The sequence below is a fragment of the Alternaria burnsii genome (genome assembly GCF_013036055.1).
Source record: "Alternaria burnsii strain CBS107.38 chromosome Unknown 746, whole genome shotgun sequence".
Lineage (NCBI taxonomy): Eukaryota > Fungi > Ascomycota > Dothideomycetes > Pleosporales > Pleosporaceae > Alternaria > Alternaria burnsii.
This window is the reverse complement of record NW_024066109.1, coordinates 2,008,427-2,036,219: the sequence shown is the minus strand read 5'-3', so window position 1 is coordinate 2,036,219 and position 27,793 is coordinate 2,008,427. Positions and strand designations below refer to the sequence as shown.

At 50.9% G+C, this 27,793-nt stretch overlaps 12 protein-coding genes across 12 annotated transcripts; 4 read left to right on the top strand and 8 right to left on the bottom strand.

Moving 5' to 3' along the window:
* Positions 1-111: 111 nt before the first annotated feature.
* GT037_003241 (aldehyde dehydrogenase-like protein) lies at positions 112-4,582 on the top strand (the record flags this gene model as incomplete). The annotated part of the gene is made up of 11 exons (XM_038928288.1): positions 112-159; positions 210-279; positions 330-584; positions 634-812; positions 858-1,534; positions 1,595-1,698; positions 1,763-1,813; positions 2,436-3,298; positions 3,348-3,602; positions 3,653-4,371; positions 4,423-4,582. The coding sequence occupies 11 exons, from the start codon at positions 112-114 to the stop codon at positions 4,580-4,582; spliced, it is 3,381 nt and encodes a 1,126-aa protein (XP_038789566.1).
* Positions 4,583-5,058: 476 nt separating this feature from the next.
* GT037_003240 (mfs general substrate transporter) lies at positions 5,059-6,825 on the bottom strand (the record flags this gene model as incomplete). The annotated part of the gene is made up of 1 exon (XM_038928287.1): positions 5,059-6,825. The coding sequence occupies one exon, from the start codon at positions 6,823-6,825 to the stop codon at positions 5,059-5,061; it is 1,767 nt and encodes a 588-aa protein (XP_038789565.1).
* A 946-nt stretch (positions 6,826-7,771) lies between these two features.
* GT037_003239 (uncharacterized protein) lies at positions 7,772-13,976 on the bottom strand (the record flags this gene model as incomplete). The annotated part of the gene is made up of 3 exons (XM_038928286.1): positions 7,772-9,262; positions 9,310-11,118; positions 11,169-13,976. The coding sequence occupies 3 exons, from the start codon at positions 13,974-13,976 to the stop codon at positions 7,772-7,774; spliced, it is 6,108 nt and encodes a 2,035-aa protein (XP_038789564.1).
* Positions 13,977-14,184: 208 nt separating this feature from the next.
* GT037_003238 (uncharacterized protein) lies at positions 14,185-15,154 on the top strand (the record flags this gene model as incomplete). The annotated part of the gene is made up of 2 exons (XM_038928285.1): positions 14,185-14,339; positions 14,386-15,154. 2 exons carry the CDS (start codon positions 14,185-14,187, stop codon positions 15,152-15,154), a joined length of 924 nt encoding a protein of 307 aa, XP_038789563.1.
* A 219-nt stretch (positions 15,155-15,373) lies between these two features.
* On the bottom strand, positions 15,374-15,777 carry GT037_003237 (mitochondrial cytochrome c oxidase assembly factor; the record flags this gene model as incomplete). Its single annotated transcript, XM_038928284.1, has 2 exons — positions 15,374-15,610; positions 15,748-15,777. The coding sequence occupies 2 exons, from the start codon at positions 15,775-15,777 to the stop codon at positions 15,374-15,376; spliced, it is 267 nt and encodes an 88-aa protein (XP_038789562.1).
* Positions 15,778-16,286: 509 nt separating this feature from the next.
* Positions 16,287-17,117, top strand: GT037_003236 (peroxisomal-enoyl-isomeras-like protein; the record flags this gene model as incomplete). The annotated part of the gene is made up of 1 exon (XM_038928283.1): positions 16,287-17,117. The coding sequence occupies one exon, from the start codon at positions 16,287-16,289 to the stop codon at positions 17,115-17,117; it is 831 nt and encodes a 276-aa protein (XP_038789561.1).
* Positions 17,118-17,213: 96 nt separating this feature from the next.
* On the bottom strand, positions 17,214-18,486 carry GT037_003235 (uncharacterized protein; the record flags this gene model as incomplete). Its single annotated transcript, XM_038928282.1, has 2 exons — positions 17,214-17,549; positions 17,605-18,486. 2 exons carry the CDS (start codon positions 18,484-18,486, stop codon positions 17,214-17,216), a joined length of 1,218 nt encoding a protein of 405 aa, XP_038789560.1.
* Positions 18,487-18,847: 361 nt separating this feature from the next.
* On the bottom strand, positions 18,848-19,448 carry GT037_003234 (uncharacterized protein; the record flags this gene model as incomplete). The annotated part of the gene is made up of 2 exons (XM_038928281.1): positions 18,848-19,244; positions 19,294-19,448. The coding sequence occupies 2 exons, from the start codon at positions 19,446-19,448 to the stop codon at positions 18,848-18,850; spliced, it is 552 nt and encodes a 183-aa protein (XP_038789559.1).
* Positions 19,449-21,306: 1,858 nt separating this feature from the next.
* Positions 21,307-21,788, bottom strand: GT037_003233 (uncharacterized protein; the record flags this gene model as incomplete). Its single annotated transcript, XM_038928280.1, has 3 exons — positions 21,307-21,436; positions 21,485-21,669; positions 21,729-21,788. 3 exons carry the CDS (start codon positions 21,786-21,788, stop codon positions 21,307-21,309), a joined length of 375 nt encoding a protein of 124 aa, XP_038789558.1.
* Positions 21,789-22,634: 846 nt separating this feature from the next.
* On the bottom strand, positions 22,635-24,761 carry GT037_003232 (uncharacterized protein; the record flags this gene model as incomplete). The annotated part of the gene is made up of 2 exons (XM_038928279.1): positions 22,635-23,867; positions 23,922-24,761. The coding sequence occupies 2 exons, from the start codon at positions 24,759-24,761 to the stop codon at positions 22,635-22,637; spliced, it is 2,073 nt and encodes a 690-aa protein (XP_038789557.1).
* A 551-nt stretch (positions 24,762-25,312) lies between these two features.
* On the bottom strand, positions 25,313-26,008 carry GT037_003231 (spc24-domain-containing protein; the record flags this gene model as incomplete). Its single annotated transcript, XM_038928278.1, has 3 exons — positions 25,313-25,487; positions 25,541-25,929; positions 25,982-26,008. The coding sequence occupies 3 exons, from the start codon at positions 26,006-26,008 to the stop codon at positions 25,313-25,315; spliced, it is 591 nt and encodes a 196-aa protein (XP_038789556.1).
* Positions 26,009-26,413: 405 nt separating this feature from the next.
* GT037_003230 (mitochondria fission 1 protein) lies at positions 26,414-27,004 on the top strand (the record flags this gene model as incomplete). The annotated part of the gene is made up of 2 exons (XM_038928277.1): positions 26,414-26,593; positions 26,672-27,004. The coding sequence occupies 2 exons, from the start codon at positions 26,414-26,416 to the stop codon at positions 27,002-27,004; spliced, it is 513 nt and encodes a 170-aa protein (XP_038789555.1).
* Between the last annotated feature and the right edge of the window lie 789 nt (positions 27,005-27,793).

Here is a 27,793-nt window from a genome sequence, read left to right as displayed (position 1 = left end):
ACTTACTGCGCTATTTTCCATTTTAAGATAGCCTACACCACTAGAATATCCCCCAACTCACTTTCCGAGTATCAGTTGAATTTAATCGCTCAAGATTTTCGTATCGCCAAAATGGGTCTACCAGAGAAGATCGAAACGCGTCTCTTCATTAATGGAGAAGTCAGCTCTCTTCTGTCGATTGAAAAAAGCCCGAGCTAACCTCAGCGTAGTTTGTCGAATCATCAAACGGAAAAACTTTTGACATTATCAATCCAGCCACCCTGAAGCCTGTAGCAAAAGGTGGGTGTGGGGCGCCTCAACTCAGAGTAGTTAATTCCTGACGGTTATAGTACACGAGGCATCTGAGCAAGACACCGACAATGCCGTAGCAGCAGCAAAGGCTGCCTTTCCTGCTTGGTCTGAATTGACTCCGGAGAAGAGAGGCTCGTATTTCAAGAAATTAGCAAGTCTAATTCGAGAGAACAACGATGAATTGGCTGCTTTAGAAGCAAGCTCGATGGGCCGCCCGGTGGGTGAGTTTATCGATGCTTATGCCTCTGCTGCAAAATGGGACCGCTACGCAGAAGCGGGATACAGTGTACAAGGTAAGATGCTTAGAGTCGGATGAAGAAACAGATTGCTAATTTAGAGCAGGCACTACGAGCATTCAGACCCCGGGATTCGTCAACATGACATTCCGCCAACCTTATGGTGTTGTAGCTGGTATCATCCCGTGGAACGTGCCATTATTGTTTTTGGCAAACAAATTAGCCCCAGCTCTTATTGTCGGAAACACTGTTGTCCTAAAAAGTTCCGAAAAGGCTCCACTGACTGTAGGTGGCCCTTTACATGTCCATATAGGAGACTAACAATAGCAGTCTGCTAAAATTGCTACTCTGGTACAACAAGCTGGCTTCCCTCCAGGTGTGATAAACATCATTACTGGCTTCGGGAATGTCAGCGGTTCGATTCTGAGTCATCATATGGATGTGCGAGCTTTGTCATTTACAGGATCGAGCCGTACAGGACGTCTGATTCAAGCTGCTGCCGCAAAGTCCAATCTCAAGCAAGTATTCCTTGAGCTCGGAGGCAAGTCACCTGCGGTCATCTTTGAAGATGCCGACCTAGAAAAAGCCGTGAAAGAAACAGCACATAGCATTCAGTGGAACAGCGGTCAGGTTTGCATGGCCAATTCGCGCATATACGTCCAGGATACAGTTGCCGATAAGTATATTGACCTCTTCAAGCAGAACTTCGAAAAGGAGATCAAGATGGGTGACACCCTGGAGAAAGGCGTCAACCACGGCCCGCAAGCTGACGAGGCGCAACATAAGACCGTATTGGCATATCTGGAATCGGGAAAGCAATCTGGCGGTGAACTCATCACTGGTGGCGGCGCCCCATCGGGTCGCGAGGGCTACTACATCGAGCCTACTATCTTCAAGAACACACCAGAAGACGCAAAGATCATGAAAGAAGAGGTCTTTGGTCCAGTCGTCAACATCAACGTCTTCAAATCCGAAGATGAAGTACTTACCAAAGCTAACGCGACAGAGTTTGTCTCACCCTCCTTAGCGTGGCCTAGCTGAAACAAACGCTGACTAATTCTGTTCAGGTATGGGCTGTATGCATCGGTGTACACTAAAGACATTGATCGTGCAATGCGCTTCGCTAAAGGCTTAGAAGCTGGTACCGTTGGCGTCAACTGTACTTCGCCAGGTAGGCAATACCCATTTAGCTCAATTATGCATGACGCATTCACTGACGTTGCTTCAATACATAGTCACTGGCGTCGACATGCCTTTCGGTGGATACAAGTCATCAGGATCAGGACGTGAGGGCGACCCTTTATATTCTCTGGACAACTTTCTGGAGACAAAGAGTGTCTTGATTAAGATCTCTTAAATATTGCGACATGAGTCGAGCGGCTGCGACATGATTTGCCGTCTCTCCAACGCTATTCTGTGTTCGCTATAGATTTTGATTAGCCGACCGGCAGGTTCTGCAGGGTGGCCTTGCGTTCGCAACGACGCCCCAGCAGATCCCCCGCTAGAAATGGGAACCCTTTTCCTTTGTCTCCAACTGCAACAGGCACGATGCTCTTATGACTTCTCCACGAACTGCTGCAAGCTTGCCGAATGAGACTTTCGCATCGCCGCTAGTGTCATCCTACCCGGCCGGGCTATCGTGGGTGTCGGATGAATATGGCCGAGTACTCCGCCGCCGCCCCGCCGCCACGAGCTTCGGCGCCCCCATCCAGCAGAGCACCGAACGCCCATCGAGTCCACAGCAGTTGCGATCGGTGTCGCAGTAGGAAGACAAAGGTAGCTAAGACAGTTCCACCTCTATCAGTGCCAAGAATCTAACCATCCCGTCTAGTGTATTGATCCTGGTAGGGCTCTTTTCCCACCGGTAGTAGATTCGTGCCGGCAATGACACAGGCTGACAATCTTAAGTCCCGGGACCATGTCGTTACTGTGCGCGCACAGGCGCTGTGTGTACTATTGCTACCCCAAGAAGGAAAAGACCTTATTACCATGTTACCGAAGAAGAATACCAATGCTCGATGCGCATTCTCGAACACTTCTTCCCTGGTCATGAGCTTAACCTGCAGTCCCTCAGAACTATTGCTAAAGCGATCAAGGACGGTACCTTTAATGCAGAGCCCGTCCAGCATACCGAAGGCCTATTTAGCAGTGATCAGGCATCACCCGAAGATGCAGAAAGCGTTGACGATGGCGAAGAACAAGACGTGAACGAATTGCATGAGCCATTAGGCTGCATGCTGAAAGATTCAAGAGGGAAATTCCGTTACGTTGGCGCTCATAGTGAAATTCCCTTCAACGCGGCTGTCGCTACCTTGGGTATGCAAAGGAAAGATCCTTCTATTATTCCCGGACCCAAAATAGGGTCATATCCGCCGAACCTACCAGTTGCCTCGCCTTCTACAGACTCCGGCGCAGAGGAAAGCTACTACCTACCTGGTCGGGAGTTGTGTGATATCTATATTTCTCGATTTTTAGAGGATGTCCATTGCACGTATTGGCTGTATCCGGTCGAAAGTCTGCTGCGACGGGTAGATAGCACATACTCAGAGTCAGCACCACACTCGTCCAGCTCCTGGATGTGTTGTCTTTACACCATGTTCGCCATTGGTGCAGCCAACTACGTAGGCAGCAACGGCAACTCTCCTCCACCAGATTGGCCAGCTGCGTTGGACCTGAAAACTTCAGAGGACTATATTACACTTGCAAAGCAACTTATCCCCACAGTCTATGACGAGGCAGATATTGATAGCATACGTGCGATGGCCATGATGGTGAGTCTTGTCAATAGCTTTAGAAGCACTTTCGCTAATCACCATCCAGAGTATCGCTATGGAGAACCTTTGTTCCAGAGTCAGTTCCTACCTCTACATGGGTGCTAGCGTTCAGATGGCGTTCTCCTTGGGTTTACATCGTGACCAGTTGGCTGAGTCTGGGAGCGCAATGGAGCGAGAACAAAACCGCAGGATTTGGTGGACATTATTTCAGCTTGATCAGGATATCTCATCGCGAGGTGGTAGTCCTACGGTCGTTGATGAACGTTTCACAAAGGTCACCACGCCAATGCCTTCTGAGCAGGTAGGTTTGCAGTCGACTTGCACCAGAGCGCGCATGCTGACGATCACAAGATCTTGTATCCCGGACTACATACGCCACTATCCTGGATGGCAACGTCAGTATCCCTCTGTCGATTGAAGCGCGAGATCATACAATCAGTGTACATGGAACGCTCGGCAAACTCTATCTCCTTCTCAACCGTGTCCAACTCCCTTTTACTGCTGCAAAAGTGGTATCGCCAGATGCCGCCGCATCTCAAGCACGACGTACCTTCACCTCCAACGCACAGACGCGCGGTAGCAGTTTTACACCTATATTACTGGAGTACCACGATATTGCTTACACGGCCATTTCTTCTATACCTTGTTATAAAGCACGGGACACTAGCTTCGAGCAAGAAAATCTGGTTCGAGCGCATGGGCAAGATGTGCATCGACGCAGCACAGAAGAGCACTGCGATACTAGAGCAAATGGCGAGTGATGGTACGTTATCGAGTCTGACGGCCTTTGATAGCACGTGCATCCTACGGCTCATCATGATCTTTATCCTCGCATACGCGCATACGAGAACCCCACGGTACAGTCTGCATATCGAGAAGCTTGTCGAGCTTTCACGTGGCATGGAACAGATTGGCTTCACCAAGATGGTGACAGAGGAAACACCACTACGTCTTGCCGAGCTTGGTATTACAGGACAAGCCCAACAGAACAATAACAACGGCAACGGAGATTCGGGGCCAGTACATCTCGACGATGAAATGATTGCACAATTATGGGGTAACTGGGATCCGTAAGTACTCAAAGATCCACTCCACGGTTTGTGCCACTGACGCACATGTAGTAATTTTATGACGCCGCTACAAACACAGCAAAGTCTCGACCTCAGATTTGATGACTCCGGCGCTTACGATATCAACTCTGAATTATTGGCTTTCACAAATCTGGACGACTCGATCGTCATTGACCCATCGCATGCATACTCACATTATGGCATGCGTTGACTGCGACATCACGTCTATGAGGCATGCTCATCGACAGCATGCTAAGAAGGAGTTTGGGAGGCTTGCGTCATGTACATATGAGTGGACGCAACAGGAATTTTGGGAGTTTGTATATCATCAGTCTAGCAGTTTCTTTAGCGAGCATGACACAGTGAATGAACGGCGGAAAGAGATCACGATAATATCAAGTATACAGGCGCCTCGCCAATTTAAGGAATTATCAGAAGACTGGGTAGACATCTATTCAAGCAACTCCAGTGTAACAGAACAGCCTTTACATTCACCCCGCTGTCAAGTCCGTAGCCAGGAAGTTGCGAGAGTCTTGCAAGCTCGTTGATGGAGTAGAGGAAGCGCAGGTCAATTGGGTACTGAGAGGCTCGACCCAGAATGGTTTGGGTCGAAGAAGCCGGACGATCTATACAGTGCTGAGACAAGAGCGCCGTGCTAATAGCGATCCTGATCAAAGCCACTGCAATCTAGAAGACACGACCCTTTGTCTGCTTCATAGCGATAATGTCAATGTTTCGCCACATGAGCACTCCAGCCGTGCCAATAACCCAGGCTGCAGTTCCCGCAATGAATAGATACCTCTGCGCATCTCCGTATGCCCTCTGAACAGCCAAGCGAGTGGGTGATCCAACAGGGTAAGACAACTGTGTCACTATGTCCGCGTAGATCATCAAGAAGTTCGGGAGATCTTCAGCAGGGAGGTACAACATAAGCCTTTTGGGAACCACGTCCTGCCAAATCGCTGAGGAGACAGTCAGCCCAACGGCCGAACCGACGCTTCCGCACATGGATACCAGAGCGATGGCCACAGCGAAGTATTGCTGTTCTTTCACAGCGGCCAAAATGGCGATCTCGGTCGTAATTGTCATTACTCCGCCACCGAATGTGACAAAGATTTGGCACATGACAATGTATCCGATACTGTCGGTAGGCTGGCGGAAGTGGATGAGTAGTGCAGTCCCGAGGACCACTAGCGGAATTGAACAGAAAAGGGTGACAGGCTTGAAGCGACCGGTCCAGGACATGAAGGCGCCAATCAGGGCGGCGAAGACGTAACCGCCAACTGTATATGTCGACATGATGTAGCTAGCATGCGTAACACTCATGTTGAAGACGACCTGAAGGATAGACGTGAAGTACATACTCCAGCACATATAGCTGAAGAATAGTGCAAAAGATAGGATACAGGCTCCAGCGACGGTGCGATCTAGAAGGAGTTTCCAGGGAATGAAGCAGATCTTTGCGAAGAAACGCTCCCAGATTCCAAAGACAATCAGGAGAACGATGCCGAAAACCAGGAAGCAGATGATCATAGGAGAGTCCCATCCTTTTGCCTGCAGCGTATATAGATTGAATGGCAGGAGGAAGAAAGCCATACCGACAGAGAGGGTAAGTAGACCAACACCGTCGAACTCGCGTACGTAGTATCTGAGCGATTCCAAGAAGGTACGTCCACTTGAATGTTTCGGAACAAGACCAGCCTTCTTCGCCTTGAAGTAATGGTACATGAACAGTCCAAATAAAGGAAGCGTAACTGCCGGGATAAGGATAGCTTCCATTCCAAACGCCCAGCGCCAACCAGCTCCGTTGAGGAAGGCCGTCGAAATCGGTCCGCCGAGCCATGCGGTGATGAGGTAAGATGAGCAGCACAGCGACTGAATGAGACCCCGGTGGCGCAATGAAGTCGTATCCGCGATGAACACGCTCAGACTGTATCCAACTCCATTGATACCGACGGTGTAGAAGACCTGCGACGCAGCGTATGCTTCCACGTTGTTACAGGCAGCTGACATGATCAGTCCAGCAGTGGCGAGCACGGCGCAAAGAAGGAAACCTTGCGGACGACCAAAAACATCCAGTATTTTGGCTATACTGAGATTGGTCACGCCTCCGATGACAGAGCTTAGAACACTGGTCGTAGGCGTGAGAGAGTGTAAGGCGAAGGCGGAGGTGACGTAGGGTATTAAGGCGCCGCTGATTCCTCCTACGAGGCCTTGCATAAAATAGACAAGCCAGATGAGAATGTAGGCCGTGATCAAGGATGCGGTTGTCCAGGAGAGAGTCACGGCTTCGATGGCTTGTACACCAGCCTGGTGATTGGCGTCGACGGTGTTGTCTCCATCTTCGGTGCCGAGATGGTCTGCGTCTTTCTCTGAGTCTTGAAGGCTTCCGTGAAAGCCATCGTGCACTTGGCTAAGAGCAGCCTTGTGCTCGACTTCAGGTTCGTTTAGCATGGCTCGTCGCGTAACCTGAGCGATAGGTCTACAATTTGCGGATGTCGTCTCACTGGAGAGTGAAGGTAAAGAGGGTTCGGACTGGGAAAGAGCGAAAAGACCTGCAACGGAAGCAAAATGCAGAGCTTCAAAGCCGCGACTGCACCAAAAGATAAAGAATTGAGAGCGTTCTTGACAAGATCGAGACCAATGTAAGCCGATAAGGATTTCAAGAGACCTCCAAGCCTTTCGTCCCATTTCGTGGCGAGTAAGACTCGAAGAGGCAATGGCACCGACTAGCAGGATCAGACGTGCATCGCAGGCGTGGCGTTTTCTTGCTCATACCTTCTCCACGGGCTACGTCGTAACATGCAAATCACATGAAAAATGGGTCACCGGCTTGGCAGAGGGATGAAGAAAGCACGTTTTTTTATTCTTGTAGCTCCCCACGCGTACGTGTGGTAAGCGTCTCCCATCGGGTCGGTACGTTCTGCCAATGGCACCTGCTTTCTCCTACCCCTAAAGCACCCATCGGCGGGAACACGCCAGGGAAGATCCAACACCGACGACTTTCGCAAGGTTGAGGTATACCGTCGCCGTGTGGCTCGTATGCTGCCTGGTCTGCAACTTGCTCAATTGCGTCTAGCGAGAACGCCCGGGTACCAGGAATTAGCTCTAATGTGCTCAACCTCGACTTTGTGTCCAGCCCTATGAATGCAGCTGCACACAAAAGTCGATAGCCGTCAGCAACAGCCAATAGTTAGTTACATACAATACAGGCTGCGCCAATGGTGGGCCCGTGTCCTTCGTTCAAGTCCCTGCATGCATGCGTCCCGCGCACATCCCTTGCTGACATATGGTAAGCTGAGCTTCCAGACCAGAACAGTTGAGCAGTCATCGAAGAAAGAATACCCTGTAAAAATGCGGTTCATCCGTAAAGTTGTTGTCGTACAAGGTCAGCCCATCATTACGAGCCAAAGTCCATCTTGAGCGCAATCTTCGGCATGCCATCATCCTCCCTACTCGCCTCCTGCCTTCTCGGCCCTTGCCCACTCTTCAATACACTTTCCATGAAACTCCTCTGCTCGGTATCTAATCCAGTCACCACACCCCTGAATGCTTGTTGATCCGCACTAGCGATTTCCAGCAACCGCGCCGCAGTTTCCTGGCTAGCCTTGGGCTCCTTCCGCGCTCGTGCTAGCAAGACGGGTATTATTATCTTAGTTGCAGTCTGTCGCTGTGGTGGTTGGGGCAATGTGGAGATGAATGTGACAAGAGTCTGTGCGAGAGTTGTACGTGAATCGTCGAGGCCCTCAACATCAGAGGCTGATGCGAGGAACGAAAGGGTTGGTGGAAGTATAAGCTTTGCGATGTTTGTCTCGAGAGCACCCTTCTTGGGTAGGAGGAGGAGTGAGCGACAGCAACCTGCTGCTACCTTGCTTGTTGTTACGGTGCCGAGACAGTCGAATAGGTCATCAATGAAACGCTTGACGAGTGGGTCGTCGGGCGAAAACGCAGAGGCTACAGAGCTCAGTAAGATCGTAGTCGCAAGAACCGTATTCTTCTCGCATGCAAGGGCGGCATCAAACTCGCGTTGTTGCGCGTATCTCAAAATTGCAAGGAAGCGCGCTAACGTTGCACGAAGTTGCTTGCTAGTATCGTCCGTACCTTCGGCATGTGGCGCAAGGCTGGTAATGAAGCGCTTGAAGATCGGGAGTGCTTGTGGAATGACTGTCGTTTGACATGCTCCGGTGCTTAGTATAGTTGCAAAGATGTGAAGGATGCAAGCGTGGAGGTCAGCTTTGATGATCGACGGGAAAACTTGCGCGGCGTCCACGAGCGCGGATAGGGCAGTTGTCAGCAGAGCGACTGCCTCCTCATTCATCTCGTGGCGCGCCTTTGCTTTGCTGTCTTCTAACCCAGGTACTAGCCCGGACAGTACCAGTACCATAATCTTGGTCAGTTCGAACAGCTGATCGATATCTTCAGAAAGATGCTCATCAGCAGCGGCAGCTCCCTGGTCTCTCCGCGCAGATGGATGGCCAAGGCACAGATTCCGTGTGATCTCAACAATGACCGTTTGAACTGTCAAGCCCTCGGTGAGCACCAAGCGATCGAGCATATCCATAGTTTCCGAGAAGACAACTTCCCGGTAGATTGCATGACCAGATACTGACGGTCGTAGGATCTTCTTCAGTGCCTGGAGAATCTCCAATATTTGCTCCTTGGAAGCCTGCAGGTCACCTGGACGACCCGCTAATGCTTCGAACGCGAGCCCAAAGAGCACAAAAAAGAAGGCGACAGGCTCGTCGCGATAATTTATGTGACCAGACTTTCCATTAGGCGCAGTTTCGGACAGTTCGGTTTTGCCATCTAAGGCGTCGAAGACAAACTCGCTGTCTTCGTCGATAAGACTGGCGATGGCGTCTACCAGGTTTAGCCAGGTATCTTGGTAAAACTGCAGTATATTAGCATGTGTTGGACATCGTGAACGGCTAAGTGTACCTTCAATAGTGTCTCGCGATTAAGCGCTGCATAGATCGTGTCGAGACTTCCAGACAGAGAGGCCGAGCCCATGGAAGAGGAAATGTCAGGCTCGAACCTCAGACGGGCATACTCTCGCAGCGATGCCAGCCAGAGAGGAGTTAGTTTCGCAATATGTGGCTTCAATACATCCACCAAATAGCTCTGCTCAGCGCTCGCAATCTGTAGCTCAGCCCAGGCAGAGAAGACCGCCATCTTAACCATGACTTGTGCATTGGAGCTGAGTCCCTTGAGATCGCCGATGGCTGCAGTTTCTGATTCGCTAGAGAAGTTCTCGAGCGCTGAGACGAGCAGCTTGAGGATACGACCCATTCGATCTACATCGGTCACGATACCGGTGGCGATGAACGTAGCGCAAACGTTAACAGCTTCAGCTGCGAGTTCGGGCGATGAGTCTGCTGCGAAGGCTGGCGTGAGAGCTGAACCAATCTGAGCCTGGTACTGCTCAAGCAGAGTGACTTCAGCGAAATCGGGGTCAGGTGTTTTGCCAAACAGCTTGAGCACTTGATCGATGATCTTCAGACCACGGATCCTCAGCTGCACCACACCGGCTGTAGATGCAGAGAAAGCGATACGCACGACATCAGCGATCCTCTGCTGCAATGCCATAACGCAAGGCGATTCCTCCCGGAATGTAGCTTCTTTGCTCACCATTGCCACAAGCTCGCTCAAGCAATCCATACCGAAAGTGCGGACTTGCCATTTTAGTAGTTCCTGACTGACTTGTGCACCATCTCCAGCTTCAGCTCCAGGGGCATTAGATGCCGATGCGAAGCCGGCGACTTCCTCGTCCTGCAGATCCGTCGCTCCTGCTTTTGGCTTTACTTCGATCTTGTCTTGCGTCTCGACCTTTTTCGTTTTGGTAAGCACTGAGTGACAGCGTTGTACCCAAGTCGCAGTGTCTGATAACCCTGTTTGGTGCAGCCAGTTGCGGATGATGTTGCGCACGACCTCGTGCTCCGAATCACGATCGAGCACGTGCCACAGCTGGTCTTCGAGGCCAGGATCAGCAGCCCGAATGACTTCTTCCGTGTTGCGTCGCATGAGGTTGTGCAATCCATCGATAGCCATGTCTCTGATCTGTGCAGAACTGCTCTCGACGGATCGCTGCAGTTGTTTGACGTAAGCTGAAAACTCCATGTGACCTGGCGCATACAGCGAGATGTGTTCCTGGCAACGCAAACTCTCAATCACAACCAATTCATCTGCATCGCCCTGGAACAAGTTTACGAGGGTCATAATAAGGTCTCGTGCTTTTGCAACATCCTGCAGGTCTGGTCCGAGTACGTTGATAGTGCTATCAACGCACCGCGCAATGACGGCGGGAGAGGGTATATCGATCTCTATATTCGAAGATGCGAGAGACGCCGACTCGTCGTTGTGTGTATCTGCTGCATATAGTTGTGCCAGCATACCAAGTGTACTGGTGACATAACTGGAGAAAGAGAGTCCAGCGGAGTCAGCTACCCTTGATAGACTGTCGATGGCCCAGAAGTGCACAACCGGATGTGGATCGTTGCCCAGTGACATCAGTATTCCGAGAATGTTCTTGAGGTGGAAGCCAGCAGCCATGCCACCGAGCTGAGAATGGATACACCCAAGAGCGACGGCATAACCGGATCGAGCATTAGGTTCACGGTTAGCAACAATCTGATCGACCAGGTAGTTGACTTCTGTGGTCGTAAGAGCATTTCCAGAGCTATTGCACAAGCGTCCCAATGCTTCACCAGCAAGGTTCCGTATGAACGGGTCAGGAAGGATAACAAAGAGCTAATGAAGTCAGTACAAGGAAGACAGAAACAACTTTATATGCGACTTACGTGCAACAAATCTTGCATCACCTTTTCGACCGCTGGTCCCTTGAGGCTGCCAGGAGCCGAGCGAGTTTCCTTGACTGCAACTTTCAAAGCAGATAACACAGCGTATGCAATGTTGACCATCATAGCCGTCTTTCTGTTAATATCACGCTGCAGGCTACTAGCCGATAAGAAGGATGTCATCTGCTCTAGGATACTTTCCTGAATCCTAGCTGTTTGTAATGGGAGACATATGGCGAATAGCTGAAGTGCTGCGTTGACAACTTCCGTGGCTGGTGGGTCAGGGAGCTCGTGGTTCTCGTCCGATGCCCTGATGTACAAGGATATCGAGTCGTGTTCGCGAGCCCCGCAGATGGGCGAAAGAAGTGTGCGATCGATAATGGCCTCGGATCCATGCCTCGTGAGCCAGTGATGATAGGTACCAGTTTCTTGCTCTCCACGAAGAGGCTTGATGTCGAATCCCCGCACCAATCCAGTGACTCCAAAGCCATGGTTATCCGCCACCTCCCAAATGCTCTCAAAAGTTCCTGCTGCACTGGCAATCGCAGTACTGAAAGAGCTCGTGGTGTAGTTGTCGGGCTCTGCAAAGGACGCAATAGCGAAAGGTAGCAGATTTGTCTGGAGTAAAACCTCGTGGGTGCTGGCCGGACTTAGTTCAACAAGTCTGGTGTAACATTGAAGTACCCTCCTCCGTACCATCAGGTCGAAGTCGTGGAGCTGAAGCGCGGGGGAAAGACGTTGAGACATATCGTCGGTTGTCTTCTTAGCCGGCAAAGTGTTCAAGAACATGGTTGTGTTCTGTAACATCGCGGCTAATCTCTTGGTAACATCCAGTGTCAATATACGGCTGTTAAACTCCAGAAATGTCAAGATGGAACCTAGTGCGCACTCTCGAACATGTGCCAGGAAACACAATTCTAGGTAGTTCCTTTGCACCATGTTGTCTCTGTTCAGCGGTTTGGGGAGTGCGTTTTTCCACAAGAGAAGTAGCTGTGACAGATGTATCTTGACAAAGTTGGGACCGAGAGTCATCAAACCTCCAATCAAGATCCAAGCAACTTGTATTTGGGTAGATCCAATTCTCAGATCTGAATTGCTTGCAGACTTGAGCAGAGAAGTGGCCTGTGACAGTACTCTTGAGTTGACATCTACGGATCCATGGAGTGGTTGAGACGTAGATGTGCTGAGTACGGCAGAAAGGCCGTTGGCCAAACCGACACACTTCCTAGGTGATTGTCTTGGTCCAGCAAGGAGGCCAAGCTCTCGATTGACGCTGTTCATGCATATGGTGACCGCTGGAAGTAACTGAAGAGGACATGCAAGTACGAACGAGCGAAGACAGGCTGAGGCTGTTACCTGAACTGTATAACTGGGATGCTGCAAAACCTGAAGGAGTGCATCGCGGCAGGAGTCGGCAATAACGTTGGTGGCCGATCCTAAACTGTTGAACAGCGAGGATAGGGTACTCAGAGCCCCAATGAGGGTCTGTTTCGTCGGCTCTGGACGTTCTTTGAGCGCTTGGGGGTAGTCCTTCAGAATCTCGTTGACCAAGAACCTTGCAGCATTGAGCTGACCAGATTCTCCGAGCATCTCGCGGCCGATGACTGATTCCAAGATGACGGCGACAAACTTCCTCGTACTGAGTGTGCGGTAGCGGTTCTGGACGATGATGTTGTTGCTGAGAAGATCCGTGAATAAACTTCGCGCAATCTCTGGGTATTTGGTCTCGATGATCTGCTCGCCTAGGCCCTTGATGGTCTTGATATAGCACACAGCAATTCCAGCTCTTGCGCGGGTACCAGCCTGGGGTCGGCAGTATTGTGTTGAAAGCAGTTTGAGTAGACTTGCTATTGTGAATGAGAGCTGTGTAGCCGACTTTCTGGGCGCCGGAGATTCAGAGCGCTCCATAACCATGTCATCGCCATCATCGTCGCCGGGTTTCTTCTTTTTCTTCTTCTGCGCAGTCGATGAACGGGTGATACCAAGGATGGGAAGGTCGACTGGCGCGTTCTCGGAATAGTTCTTTACCAAGGCCGCGCTGATGCACGAAGCAACAGCATGTCTCACAGACGATGAAGAACTGTCAATGACCTTCCAAGCCACGTTTTGCAGTTTGTCGAAGTCGTTGGAGTTGTCGAAGAAAGGTGTGTGTCGGAGTAGCTGTTCAAGACAGTAGCAAACAGCTGTCTGTACGAGATGGGACTTGTCGCTACCAGCATTGCGTGCCTGCTTCCAAGCATCTCTTGCGATGAGCTCATCGGCGTGTGAGCTAACCCCTTTGAAGACCTTCCCTACAGCCTTGAACACGGCCGCTCGCAGTCCAGTGTAGTTTTGCGAAAACTTGACGAGACCCAGCAGCGACTTGACTGCTAGTGGTGATAGGCCTATAGCGCTGTCTCCTGCCGCCTCGAAGATGGCGCCCAAGCAATGCACAGCCGCGTGCTTCGTCCTGACGTCCTTGTCGCTCTTTCCTGCCGCATTGATTATGCCGACCGCGTCGTTGATCGACTCAAAGAGCAGCTTCCGGTCTCCCTTCTCGAATATTCCAGCGATGGCTCGTCCCAGGTTGTTTCGGATTACGCGTGTGGGGGCGGGGGATGCGAGGTTGATGATCTGGAATATCTCCTTCTTGATGTAGATCTGATGCGCCGAGGCACCGTCGCCATCTAGGGCAGCTACATGGCGGGCGAGGTCGGAACTGAAGGTCAGCAAGTACAGGTCTTGCTGCTCCGAAGGGAGCGCGTGGAGCTTCTTGATATCGAGTTCAGGGTTGGAGGGGCCCTTGTCTGCGGCTGGCTCGTCTGCGGCCATGTCTGATGGGGAGATGGCGCGACTTGGGTCGTGTTGTCGCAATCTATCGCATTCGGCTGCTCATATCGTGGGGCGGCCTGGTCTTGACAGATGTCGAGTGTGGAGATGCCGGTGGGTGCAGGTGGGATTGCGGACCCCCGTCTTGGCAGGCACCATGTGCATCTCCAACTTTTGTTACACGTGAAGATAGCAATCCATATCGATCCCCATGTCTATCCCAGTTCGCCGTGCAGTGCTATCTGCTATCTCCAAAGACAGCGCGATAGCCTGCTCCTGTCGGCATGTCCCGTGCTCGAGGAATTGGCGCATACAAGAACAAGTGCGATGTTTGAGCACCACCCCAAATCTACAATCAGGCCACTCGTACGTCGTCCTCGCATTCCAACGGCACGTCTCTGACACAACATAGCAAGTGGGCGACTATCAAACATGACAAAGCCAAAAACGATGCTGGCAAATCCAAGCAGCGGTCTCTCATGACCCGCGACATCACCAACGCCGTCAAGCTCGCCGGCCCAAATCCCGACATGAACCCCCGCCTTGCCCTTGCAATTTCCACCGCAAAGAAGTCCGCCGTGCCAAAAGCCTCTATCGAAGCCGCAATAGCCCGTGGACAAGGTCTCTCCGCATCAGGTGCCGCTCTCGAGAACGTCCTACTCGAAGCCATTTTACCGCCCTCCATCGCCACGATAGTCGAATGCCAAACAGACAACAAGCTGCGCACCCTAGCCGATCTGCGCCTTCTTGTAAAAGAGGCAGGTGGCAGTGTATCAACGGTAGCCTTCATGTTTGAGAAAAAAGGTCGGATAATATTACGGAAAAAAGATGGTGTTGGGGTCGACGAAGTACTAGAGCCGGCTTTAGACGCTGGCGTACTGGATGTCGACGAGGATGCTGAAGGGAGAGTCGTGCTATACACAGAACCTGCATCGACAAACAAGACGGCGGAGAAACTGGCCAAAGAGCTAGATCTTGAGATCGAGGAGAGTGAGATCATCTACGATCCCAATGAGGATACAAAGGTACCTTTGGAGGACGAGGGAGCGGCCAAAGAATTGAACAGCTTCCTGGACGACCTGCAGGAAGTGCAGGGTGTACAAGGAGTGTATATGAACTGGACAAAAGGTAGTATAGGAGATGACGTCTGGGAGGAGTTGAGAGGCAAGGTCAACGCATGATCTCTGACTCGGGCCCTCCAGGCTGTTGTACATTTTTGTAATATACAGTGTTGTACAATACCGCTGATATCGGTGCGGACAAGATGTATCCCCATGCTCAGCACCTTGTATGCAAATGACTTCATGACGTCTTGTGCTGTAACTTCATGTCTGTCTCATAGTCGCTTCTCGTCTTGTTTATTCGTCATTCGGTGCCTTTTATCGGCCCAATCCCCATCTCTACTCCTCCCTCCCAGTACCCAGATCTCTCAGCCTCTCCTGCTCCTCCCTCCTCCTCTTGTTCTCCAAATTCCTCTGCTTCAACCTCTCCAACTCCTTTGCAATCTCATCCCTATCGTACGGTATCTTGTGCGTCTGGCCTGGCTTGGGCCAGAAATCGGGGACCGTGAATTTGCCGTCGAGATTCGTGCCGAAGTAGTACATGATGCTGATTGGGAAGAGAATGTACATTCCGAACTGAAAGGTCTGGTTAGTTACGCGCACGAGAGGGGTCCAGGTTCGGTTCTGGTCGGAATTTGATGAGTCGAATAGGACTCTTCTGTGGTGGGCGCTTTCCATTATGTCGCAAAGAGTTTTCTGGCGGTTGTACGTACCTTGAATACTTCTAGATTAGGGCCGCCCATCTTTGCGGTTTGTGGTTGGGGTAGTTTGCGACTTGCGGCGCGGCTCGAAACTTTGGCGCACAAGTGGAGTGATGATGGAGTCGAAGATGCACAGATCTGGTCGGTGATGGTTCGGCGATTAGTTCACATGGATCTAATCTCCAGCCTCAGCCAGCGCGTCAGTTTCCCCACGTCGAAGCTGGGGAAGCCGCGTCCTTCACATGCGTTCTCCGCTCCAAGCGTGTAATCGTTGCGCGATATTTCCTACTCTTCACAGCAATAGACTCAAAACTTCCAAAGGTATCATGATAATGCGCATGTTCTCCTCATCTACCTACCTCACTCTGTCGCGTTCGGTTGCGCTCACAATGCTCATTCCGTCTCCGCATTCTAGCCTCGGCTCAATGACATCTCACCTAAGAATCTCCCCAAGACTCCTACAGACGTGCACAATATCTTGAGCTCTACTCCGTCTCATCCATTCCAGACCTCAACACTCCAACCACTTGTACAGCAAACACTCACCCAACATGTCTGACCAACCCATCCTAACGACCTACCACGGCAAAACCGCCATAATAACTCTCAATGTACCAAAGAAACTTAACGCTCTGGGTGCCGATGAATACTACCAGCTCGCACGCGCCATGAATGAAGTCGCAGCCAGAGATGACATCTACATCACCATCCTAACAGGCAAGGGACGTTTCTTCAGCGCCGGCGCAGACGTAACCTTTGGCTCCAAAACCGACCACAGTGCCATCGACGAAAGACACCAGTACCTAAAGTCCTTTGTGTCCAACAACCTACACATAACACATGCATTCTACACGCATCCCAAGATCCTCATCACAGCCCTAAACGGCCCAGCTGTCGGGCTCAGCGCTGCGTTGATCGCGTTCTCGGATTTCATCTACGCTGCGCCACACACCTTCCTCCTCACACCCTTCTCCTCCCTCGGTCTCGTAGCAGAAGGAAATGCCAGCATAGGCTTCGTCCGACGCCTCGGCATTTCAAAGGCGAACGAGGCGCTCATCATGTCAAAACGCATTACGTGTGACGAACTAGTGGCTACGGGATTCGTGAACAAAGTCATTGAAGCTGGAGTTGATGTCAAGAGCGAACAATACAGTGGGAAGTTTCTGGGCGAGGTCAGGAAGGAGGTTGAGGAGAGACTGGGCGATCATCTCAACAGCGAGAGTTTGGTGTTGATAAAGGAGTTGATTCAGAAACCAATGAGGGAGGCGTTGGATCGCCAGGGTGTGGAAGAGGTTATGGGTGGGTTGCAGAGATTTTTGAAGGGCGTGCCACAGAAGGAGTTTGCGAGACTCGCGAGTGGAGAGAAGAAGCACAAGCTGTAGGGGTTTGTTCACGCAGGTTCGCTGAGAGATGGAATATATGCAGGCTCATCTGCCTCATGTTCATTTGCACCCAAATGTCTTGTTATTTGCTGGTGCTCAACCCAATGACACGCCCTCGGTAGCCAAAAGCTCACCACCAAGGGCATCCTGTTGAGTCGGGCTCGCAATATCCACAACCGGTCTGCTCGCTGTGGACGTGTGGTCCGCCAAATCCTCCAACGGACTGGGCCGATGAGGCGGTGGATTCCTCCTCTTCTCCTCCTGCAGCTGGTGTTGCACATAACTTGTATAGCGTAGCGCAACGAAGAGCATAAACGCACTGACACCGACTGTAATGGCCGCGCGGCGAGTAAGCACCCATCGGAGACCCTCGACCTCAGAGCGCGCATCAGAGTTGAGGGCAACTGTGATCTTGTAGTTGAGTTCTTGGATCTAGCAGAATGTCAGTACACGTGTGCTGCGCAAGCCAGGGCAAGAAATGCCATACCTTTGTTTCCATGTGTCTCTGTTCCTGTCGAACGGCCATTTTCCTGTCGTCAAAAAGCCCCTTAAGCTCGTCTCTCAGCCCACCTGTCTCCTGTCCCAGCCTCTGCCCCAGGATATCGACTTCGTGTTGCAATTGCCCCCTCTCCGTGCGCATCCTCTCCATCTCTCCTTTCCTCGCATTTCCAATCTCAGTCTTCAATTCACTACATGCCGCGCGGAAAAGATACGTGTCATTCTCCACGTTACTCTTACTAACAAGGCCTTCGCGCGCCAAAGCCATGTTATCCAATAGCGTTTGTCGCACAGCTTTCATGATGGTAATGGATTGTTCGGGGGTGTATGAAGATTGCGAGAGTTTGCGGACGAGACCATAGGTGTCAAAATGGTGGACATATGGTGGCGTCTTCAAGTGCGGTGCCTTGTGAGACTCTTCTTCCGCAGCGGTGGGTATGTGGAGGACGCTATCGAGGGGTTTTGGATCGCCCGTCTTTGGAGGATCAGGCGCTGGAGTCTTGAGCGGCTCAATCTCCTCAGTCGCGCTGGTCTTGCTGGGCGTGGATGGACTGGTAGTTGCTGTTGGCGCATCTTCCTCTACTTCTTCTTGCTCGTGAACGGGGTCTTGTGGGGGTTTCTCCGTGGTCGCTAGGTCTTTTTGCTGAGGTTCCTTCGGCGGCTCTTGTTCTAATGCTGGAGCTGTATGTTCATATGCCTTTCCGTATCGCTGCGGGATCGACTGCTCCGGCCGGCGGGATGAAGTCGTGAGATGACGACGTGCTCGTCGCGTGCGTGACGCATTCTCCTTTGCTATCGAAGCGCGCACGCGTGGCGATTTCGCCGGCTGGAACAGCATAGGCCATAGGAATGGCAATCTTGGGGCAGCCATGTGGTCGTGTTGTCGGAATGACGAAGTTCAAGCTTCAAGAAATGGATTCCTCAGATGCGAGATTTCGGGTAGCATCGGTAGGCCTTGGCGGGGGATCTGCCATCCTGAAGTGGACATTCATGCCGAAGTCGGAAACCTCCATAGCTCACCATCGGAAAAGTGGCTCGTCAGTCGCGTGTCAATGCACCATGTTTGATTCCGAGTAGTTACATGACTTCGTCTTAAACATGCAAGGCCTTCTGACATTGTTCATCTCATCGTAGTGTGGATTGTAATGCTTCTAGATTGATACCGAATCGGCTATGACGTAACTTTGTATGTGCTTTAGCGCCCAATAGTTGCTTCACCTTTGCCGATCAAATTAAACCATAATAGCATCTACCATATCCTCCGCAACAGCACTTAGCCGTCTACTAACACTGGGTGTTTTATCAGGTGTCCGGGCGCCATCAGAACCCTGCTCTCCATCTGCACGATGGCGGCTGAGAGGTGGTGGAAGTAGGAAATGTCGTAGCGAGCGAACGCGTACAGGCGTTCCATCGGGCTGGCATGGCGACGATGTGCGGAATGAGGGCACTCGAATTGGGGTTCCGGCTCCAAAAGGCGAAGGCGGTATGAACGAGTATCGAAAAGCAGGGTGTTGAGACCTACTCGGTTCTGGTTCGAAGACCTTCTGATGTGGATGAAGTCGAGCATCTGAGGTGGTAAAAGTCGCGCTTGTAGACACTCGTTCCGAATCATCGCTCTTCTCTCTTTGCCTATGACTTGCTTAGCATACAACACAGTCAAGGACTATCATCTACTGACTTGCATCTTTCACAAAGCTGTGTTGTGGACTTCATATGGAAGGGCCATAAAGCTAACGTGGCCAAGACACCGATGCATGTCAGTGCGACCATAAGTGCAGGATAAAGCCCGTAAAACCAGAACTCAAGCCAAGAATGCGCTGTGAAGGACTTCATGGTGGAATGTCTGTGATATGGCCTGTGATACAGAGCACACAAGCTAAATCGGGACTATAAAATCTGTTGGTACGTTTGGAGAGGACCAAGCTGACATAGTAGGCCCGGGGACGTGGACAGTCTCTTTATGGTCTCCACAACAAGCGATCAGGCGCCCGTCCCGTCCCGTATGGCTCCTGCCGTACTGCGCGACGAGAAATGACTACATCATAGGATCTGTATGCAGGCTTGGGGCGCTGTCTTGTGGTTGCTGGTCGATGAACCATTCCTCCGCCATTGTTACCTGTGATGATAGGCCAGATAGCACTCCAAAACAAATCAAGAGATGTGATAGGATAAGGGCCAGATAAGACGGATGAATCTGGCGGTCGCGGTCAGCGAGGTCGATAATGAGGCCCGAAGGATTTGAAACACGACTAGATGTACACCTTGCTGTGCCGCACTTCATACGCTCAATTACATCGATCTTAGACACTTCTGGTCTCCTCTGGTGCTTGATTTCGAGTGACAGCCCGCAGATCCCCTAGTTCTTCGTTCTTGGACTTGGTGTTCTGGATTTGTCGAAGAGTGGTTCGTGATATTTCAGAAGAACAATCATTTCTGAGACCGGCTCTTACCTTCTGAAACTTGCGCGCATTATTTGGGAAGAGGATTAATCGGGCGTAAACGGTCTGCGTACGTGCAAAAAGCCATGATTCTGTTACAATGGCGTTCTATGATGAGTCCAAGTTGAAGCATGTGGATCTATTCCGAACGAGCACCTACCAGATCATTCACGGACTGTCACCAAGCGAGAGTGAAAGAGAATCGATTTGAAAAGACATGATTCGATAGAAAAGGGGCAATGCATCTTCGTGGTTCTTGATTTTGATTCCAACCGCCTGCCAAAGTTGCGTGTAGCATCCGGTATAATCATGTCGTCGAGCAGCTCAACAATGCGTTTCGGTAACTGTATGCGAGCCAGACTTCTGACTCCAATTAGTGAGGAAGCTTGATCAGCGCAATGCTGAGTAAACATGAGCTGGCGTTGTTGGATGAGTACGCAGCCACAAACGCCGATGAAAGGTGTGGGGCCCCAAATGACGACGAAAGTATGGTGCATCACACAGTAAGCTACCAATCTGAGTTCAATTCATGAGAAACATCGCCTCGCATATTCTCCCACAGGATAGCTTTCTTTTATACAAGCTCTCAAACACTAGACGTGCTGACGTGGATTGAGTCTGCCAAATGGTACCCGAGGTGCAGTGGTAGTACAGTGAAGAAGCGGGGCCTCGGTTTCCGGGCATCTCGACAGTGCAGGCAGCGTGTCTTCTCGAGCAAAGACGTGTTCGGAATTGCAGTGCGGCGTGGTAATGAATGAGGATGGCACTTGGACGGAGAGCGAACGACTGTGTGGATTGCAGTGGGGTGGGTGGGTCGCTTCATTCAGGGTTAGTGCCAACAACAGCGGCGGTCTCACCCGCCCGTCCACCCGTCTTGTCTCCATTTCCCTGCATGCTCATCCCTTCTCACACCAACAGCTATGCAACCCCAACGGGCGTTCATGCCATTACGCCCAACTCTTCATGTCCGGTCTGAGGCGATAGTTGATCACCAGGTCTAGACGCCTATCTATGCTGCACGACTGCAGAATCGGAAGATCTCTCACTACTTCAAAAGGTTTAGATTGGTAATTATAAAATTACTATTAAAATTTCATACTCTTATATCGGGTAAGAGAACTGACACAACTGACCAGAGGCTGGTGCGAGTCGATAGGCCAGGGTCGCAATCCATGTCAAAGACCTGACGCCGCCACGCCCTTTTTACGGTCGTCGGAGTACTCAACAGCACATTTTTGAACACCGTACGAGAACTATTTCTTAGGTGTGCAAAACACGCTGTGAATCTTCCTGTCGAAGGTTGGGCTCAGGTCTCCCTTGCTCACGTACGCATCCTTGCTGCCACAGTCGAGCTTGACACCGTTGGCAGGGCAGCCGTAGCCGCTACTGGATGTTAGTTTGGAACAAACTAATTCCAGGAGAGAGACTTACATGTACCACTGGCACTGGTAACCCGGCAGCGACTTGATACTGCGCACTTTGCCATCGAAGTTGCCGAAGATGTTGTTTACGTCGGTACAATACGAGTTACCGGGGATGAAAGTAGATTCGCCCTTGAAGTTTTGATCTTTGAAGATGATACCACCAGCGCCGCTTTGTCTAGTTTGCAATTCGACCTGCGACACGTTAGAAAAGTTCTTGAAGGGAGAATTGATAGGAAGAGGAATTCACATACGACTGGTGCAGCGCTGGCAAGGGTGCTCAGAAGACCGAGGACCGGGAGGAAGAATTGCATGTTGCAGGTGCTTCTTGGCTGATAATGCGCGTTATTAGAGAAGGGGTTGAGACTTAGGAAGGTAGTTAAGAGCGTGGTAATACTTCGGGGGTAATACGGATGTTAATATATTGAGAATGTGAGCATTGAGCGGGCGTAAGACGTAGTTCGATTTGAAGCGCGCTTGTACGGCCGTAATGAAATGAGAAGTCCAAGGGGTATCCGGCGGCGCAAATTGTTAACAATCGTTCAATCGAGGCAACCATACATATCACGCTAGGCAAACACTAGGTATCACGAGTGATTTAAGCGGCGACCGTGCCTCAGGCTTCCCTATTGAGCAAACATTGCATGGAAGTTGAAGTGGTCTATGCCTTCTTTATGAAAGCTAACGGGATTCTGGTAGTGAGTTCTGCAGCTAAGTGATTATATTGAGGCACAGCACTTCATAATACTCGGTTGAATGTCCGGATTAGGAAGTCGTGAGATCCTTCACCCAACTAACACTATATGCGGCGCGGATGAGCCCAACACAGGCAGAACTGCGCGATAACGTGTGTGAAGATTGGCCGGTCTAAGCTGCTGGAGTTTTGATGCTGCTACACATGTAAGGCTTGGCTTAGGGAACTACTCTTTCTCATCCACCATTGGATCTAAATGTGAGCTATACTCGGGGGCGATACTATAAGCAAGGTCGGAGTGGGGTCGCATGGTACAGCCTGCACTTGAGTTGCTTACCGACGACGTTGAGACGGCAAACGACTATTCATGATGAAGTAATGCATCGAGTGATAGACAATGTTGTGTTATTATGCTTCAGCCATCCAGTTTTCCACGTTGATACAAATTTCCAAGTGTGACAGGGTCTTACTCAATATAGATGAACTCCTCACTACCTCTACAGACATCGTATGACAACATGACATCAGGATCTTTCATCCATATCATCCCTGTTTTCTTTTCTTGAACCCAGCAACGATCCTCATAGTCTGTGATGCCGATCCTCTTGTAATGATGTCCTACTGCCTGAAGGATCATGAAAGCGGGACCCATGTTGAAAGGTGTTAAGTGTTCAGTGCTGCCAGAGACAAGTATTGCTATAATAGCGTTCACCAAGTCCGATTCTGTGAGTTCAGCGTCAAGCCACAGCTTGAAGAAAACTTCGACTTCACCGCGATTCCGATCAGTAGACTGGAAAACGACCATTGGTTTGTGATGTCCCTCCGTGTATATATGCTTTGTGTCAGTGCTCAAAGAAGCTGTGTAGAGTGTAGCTCTAAGACGTAGAGTAGGGCCAAAGTTCATGGGTAAAGGGTCACTTCGGTTTTCATGCTGCTCCTCTGGGAACAGCCAGCGTCCATCAGTTGTGCGTAAGTACGCAACGTAGCCTTCATTGTGATCTCCCCAAGCGCATGAAGGGATCATTTTTGGACCGGCGGTCGCCACCCAGGACCAAGACGGAAAACCTTGTCTTCTTTGGCCTGGATTCCAGCTGCGCCACTCTAGACAGAGCGAGTTACATCGGCGAACATCCACGCGTGGAGCTACCGTGCCCCAGAAGTGGTGGCTCACAAGTCTATTCAACACTCCAGTGCAGGCGTTCAGAATATCGCTATCGTAGGATAGCTTTCTGCGCGAATAGTTGTCGAGAAAACGATAGACCGCCTTCCGACTGTTGTGTGGGGATAGACCCATTCTAGGAAAACATTCGTTCGCCATCGTCAAGTATTGGCCGTCGTTTTCCATGGCAGGTCGCTGCACAGACTCTTGCCATGCTCCTTGGTTGCATACGTATAAAACCTCCTTGTCTGTGAAGACGAGTCTACGCGTTGCCAGATAACCCTCCTGGTAAGTCCAGCCTCTTTGCGCCCAGGTACTCTTGGGTAGTATATGATCCGGTACGTTCATTGCGATCAACTCAACATCTTTTTCCAGTCGGATTCTTCTCTGGGCTTCTCTAGCTTTGACGCTAACACCAGGTAGTCCATATTCGGATGAGCTGCCGGCTGCAGCGATGATGACAAGCTCTGACTCGGCGTAAATGCGGCCCATGAGTTGTATCTGAGCTTGTTTGTGTCCCCCAGCCAACTGGTTGATACACTGTACTTGTGGTTAATTAGGTCTAGATGCTTCAAGTAAGGCAGGACTACATACATATTGATCAACCCATAGGTATCTGTATCCTAGTTGCACCGTGACGGTGATGGCGTCGCATATTGTCGCAGGAAATTCATCTTGATCTATTCCAGAACTTTGGATACTACCCCAGACGTAAGACAACGCTAAATAACGGAAAGCGCTATCCTCAGGTGCATCAATGACTTTTCCGGTGGTGCAGTCGATGACTTTGAGGCCAGGAATGAATGAAACGTAGGTGTGATCACATGCTATGTGATGACCCTTGCAGTACCTCAACCAACGACGAAGAACCTCGTAGTCGATATTTTCAGGGTCAAGCTTGCGGAGTACATAGCCTTGGGTATCTGGACACGCGTCTTGTAGGACGTACTCTCGATCAGCAAACCGAAATTCCGCTTGAGAAGCAGGGCTAACAAACAATGTGAGGCCTGGGGTATACTGCTTCCAACCGTTCCTATCATGACTCGTGTCATATTCCACAGTGCGGTAGACGTTGTAAACGCTAAGGGTTCGACTGGGGTCCTTTCCGAACATTTGATCGGAGCTCATCAGTCGACACAGCGGACAGGACGACGCAGAGAGCTCCTGACTTGTCTCAGGGACGCTGAATAACTTCAATTCATCCCATTTGTCGTCCTCATCATAAGCCTCTCCAGAGAGAAGGTCTGTCCAGCTTATGCCAGCACAACGTTGACACAGGTTACCCTGGGGATGAAGTTTCTTATAATCATTGTATGTACGTCGAAGTCTTGCCTGTCTGGCCCTCCTCTTGGTTGTTTTAACAGAAGCCTCCGAGTTCCCACCAGGAGATCCGGATTCTACATGGGAATATGTATGATCTTGAGGTTGTTCCATGATGATGTGTCCGCTCCTCGAGATCGCGAGATCTTCCCTCAGCTGTATCCGACAGTAGGCGCAGATTAGACGAGACAGTCGAATTGTATAATCAGGTAGTTGGCAGAAGAGTCTAAAACACTTTGCACAGCCTGGTCTGCCAATCAGGCTGCCAGTATGCTGACAAAGAAGGTGCAGGGCAGCATTTGCGCTAACGCGACGAGGCGCATGCGTACTGCACAGCTCTAAACGAATTGCATTCTCTTAGGCATCGCGGCTCGAATCCATAGATCCAGATGACAAGGGGGTCTTTTCGACTGCAGCTGTGAAGATGACTCGATCAGCTAGTTTCTGCTATCATTCATCTTGATCGTTCAAGAGTATGTGACGTGACTTTCGTATGTAATATACACCCAAGAACGCCAAAATCCCAGAGGTATCTCAGAAAGCAAATCATAACCAAACGCCCATGCCTGAAGCCGAACAGTAACTTCTTCCTTCCCTCATTTCCCCTGATTTGCATGCTGGCGTCTATGCCTACATCCAGTCTAGGGATAAATCCTGCTCTCGGTTTACATTGTTCGCCAGAAGTAGTTTGTGTAGAAGTGCCGCGAGAACTTGGGATCGATGTTTACGACATGTACGTCGCCCTTGATGGCATTGCGAATGACAGCCTTGTTGTACTCGCCGGTCGTAGGGTCGGCCTCGACGTCGATGCCGAGGGTGCGGTAGAGCTTGAGCTTCAATCTAAAATTCTTGTCAGTATTTGAGCCTCCTTACACATGGAAGATTCAACTTACACTGTCGCATCCTCACCTGCTCTAGGTTCAACGCCGCCTTCTACGCCCTCCTCTTCCAATTCGCCAGCTACACCCCCTAATCTTGCCAGATCGCTCTGCAGCCTCTCGCCCTCAATCTCCAGGTCACTCGCCTGCTTCGCGATCTTGAACTTTTCGGTATCTAACCTCAAGATTTCTGCAGCATGGTTTGTTGGGTTGTGTTGGCTGAGCGTGTGGTTATGGTTCGCGGAGAGTGTTTGGTGTGTTCTGTTCAGCGCGCTAAGGGAGGATTGGATGGAACGAAGGTGTTGGGTGCGAAATTCGCTGAGTGTGCTGAGGGATTCATTTATGCGATGAAGCGACGTTTTGTCATTGGCGATTTTGAAGTGCGACGTGCATTGTGCGATGAGCTGGATAGTGTCAGGAGAGTTTGGTTTATAGGAGCGTGGAAAAGGTGCATACGGCAGCGGGATCTTCGTCGAGAAGCATATTGGATTTTGTGTCGCAGAATGTGTGTAAATGTAGTGTGATTGTTTGTAGTGTTATCGGATGTTTGCGCGAATTCGTCTGGTCTAGTACATGGAGACGTCTATCGCGACTGCCCCATGGTGTTGATGTTCTTGTTTGTATGGCCCGTGCTGGGTCGCGTGCATGGCAACCGCGACCAAGTGGCGGAAGGCGCAGGCGTAGCGTGGCGTAAGCGCCGGTAGCCACGAGGCGTACGTCACGGTAAAAGATCGCCTGCTCGGCCTGCAGCAGGAGCTTTCACGAGACAGCCGGTAGTTTGACGCTTACCACTTGCACTAAAAGCCATCCCCACGATACCAGCACGCAGTCATCGCCTCCTTAGTAGACACAGCTCCTTAATTTTCTTGCGCAACATAAACAGCCGCTATGCCGCCGTCATTACCATGTGAGTGGGACAACGACTTTTGGGCCGACGAACGCTTATACCCTCTAGATGCCGCCGATGTTGAGTCGCCGCTGAAGCCAGAGGAACTACAGGTTCTGCGCGCGCAGTACGAGAAAGAGGGCGAATATGTTGGGCTCCAGACAAAGTTCAACTACGCATGGGTACGGCTTCCCCGCGTCTGGTGATATCTTCACATGCGCACGGCACCTCCCGCAACAAACAAGCTCATAGCATTCTAGGGTCTGATCAAATCCTCCTCACGTCCCGACCAACAGGAGGGAGTGCGCCTCCTCTCTGAGATCTTCCGCAACTCGCGCGAGCGCCGGCGCGAATGCCTCTACTACCTCGCCCTAGGCAACTACAAGCTCGGCAACTATGCTGAAGCCCGACGGTACAACGAGCTGCTGCTAGAGTTGGAGCCCGCAAACCTCCAGGCCGGAAGTTTGAAGGGACTTATTGACGAGAAGGTCGCAAAGGAGGGGCTAGTGGGCGCCGCCATTGTGGGAGGAATCGTGGTCGCTGCGGGGGTTGTGGGAAGCCTTTTGCTGAGGGGCGGCCCCCGAAGGAACTGAACGGGCATCGTCCTCGCAAGTCTATGACACGCGCAATGTCGTTTGGACCATTGGTCAGGCCAGGTCCGCAATCGTGTTGATGAGTACATGCATAGGCGTTTGGCGGTTTTCTATACCTTTGCCTGGGATGCTATAATTTATGGCAATTATTGATATCTGTATATACAAAACTCTCCTACCATGCAAGCGATCGCGCCAGACTCGCACCGCATGCTGTATACTCTGTGTTGGGTGATCTTTGGCTGATAGAAGGCTTCAGAACTAGATGGAACATGGAAGAAGCGGGAAGAGACAACAAGTCGAACAAACGTAGAGTCAGAGCAAGACAATCAACTGCTACCACGTTCAATAAGACACACAGAGGACTTTGCCTCCGTCTCTCTACCACTTCTATTCCCATAAATTATTGACCCCAAAAGGCAAGGTGCTGAATTAGCTCCCTCCATCTTAAGATACTGCGGGACGAATTGCTGGACCCCACTACCCCTGCTCATCGAATAACGTCATTCCGGCCTGACAACTTTCGCGCCAAACGTCGATTACTTTACCGCAGGCCTTGCTTTAGAGCTTCTGCTACGCCAAACTACCCCCCCTTCAGGTGTCTCCGCATTCCGCTACTTGACCCAGTACCTGTCTGCTGTTGCAGCTCGCCACCACGTCACTGCTTGGACTGGCAATAGCGCATGATAAGTGATTGAGTTGGTCCTCTTCCGCGCCTACTTCCGACACAAGGCCGTGAGTTTGTACCCGTTACTCGAACGTCACTTCCGGCTGACTTATCCCTCTCAG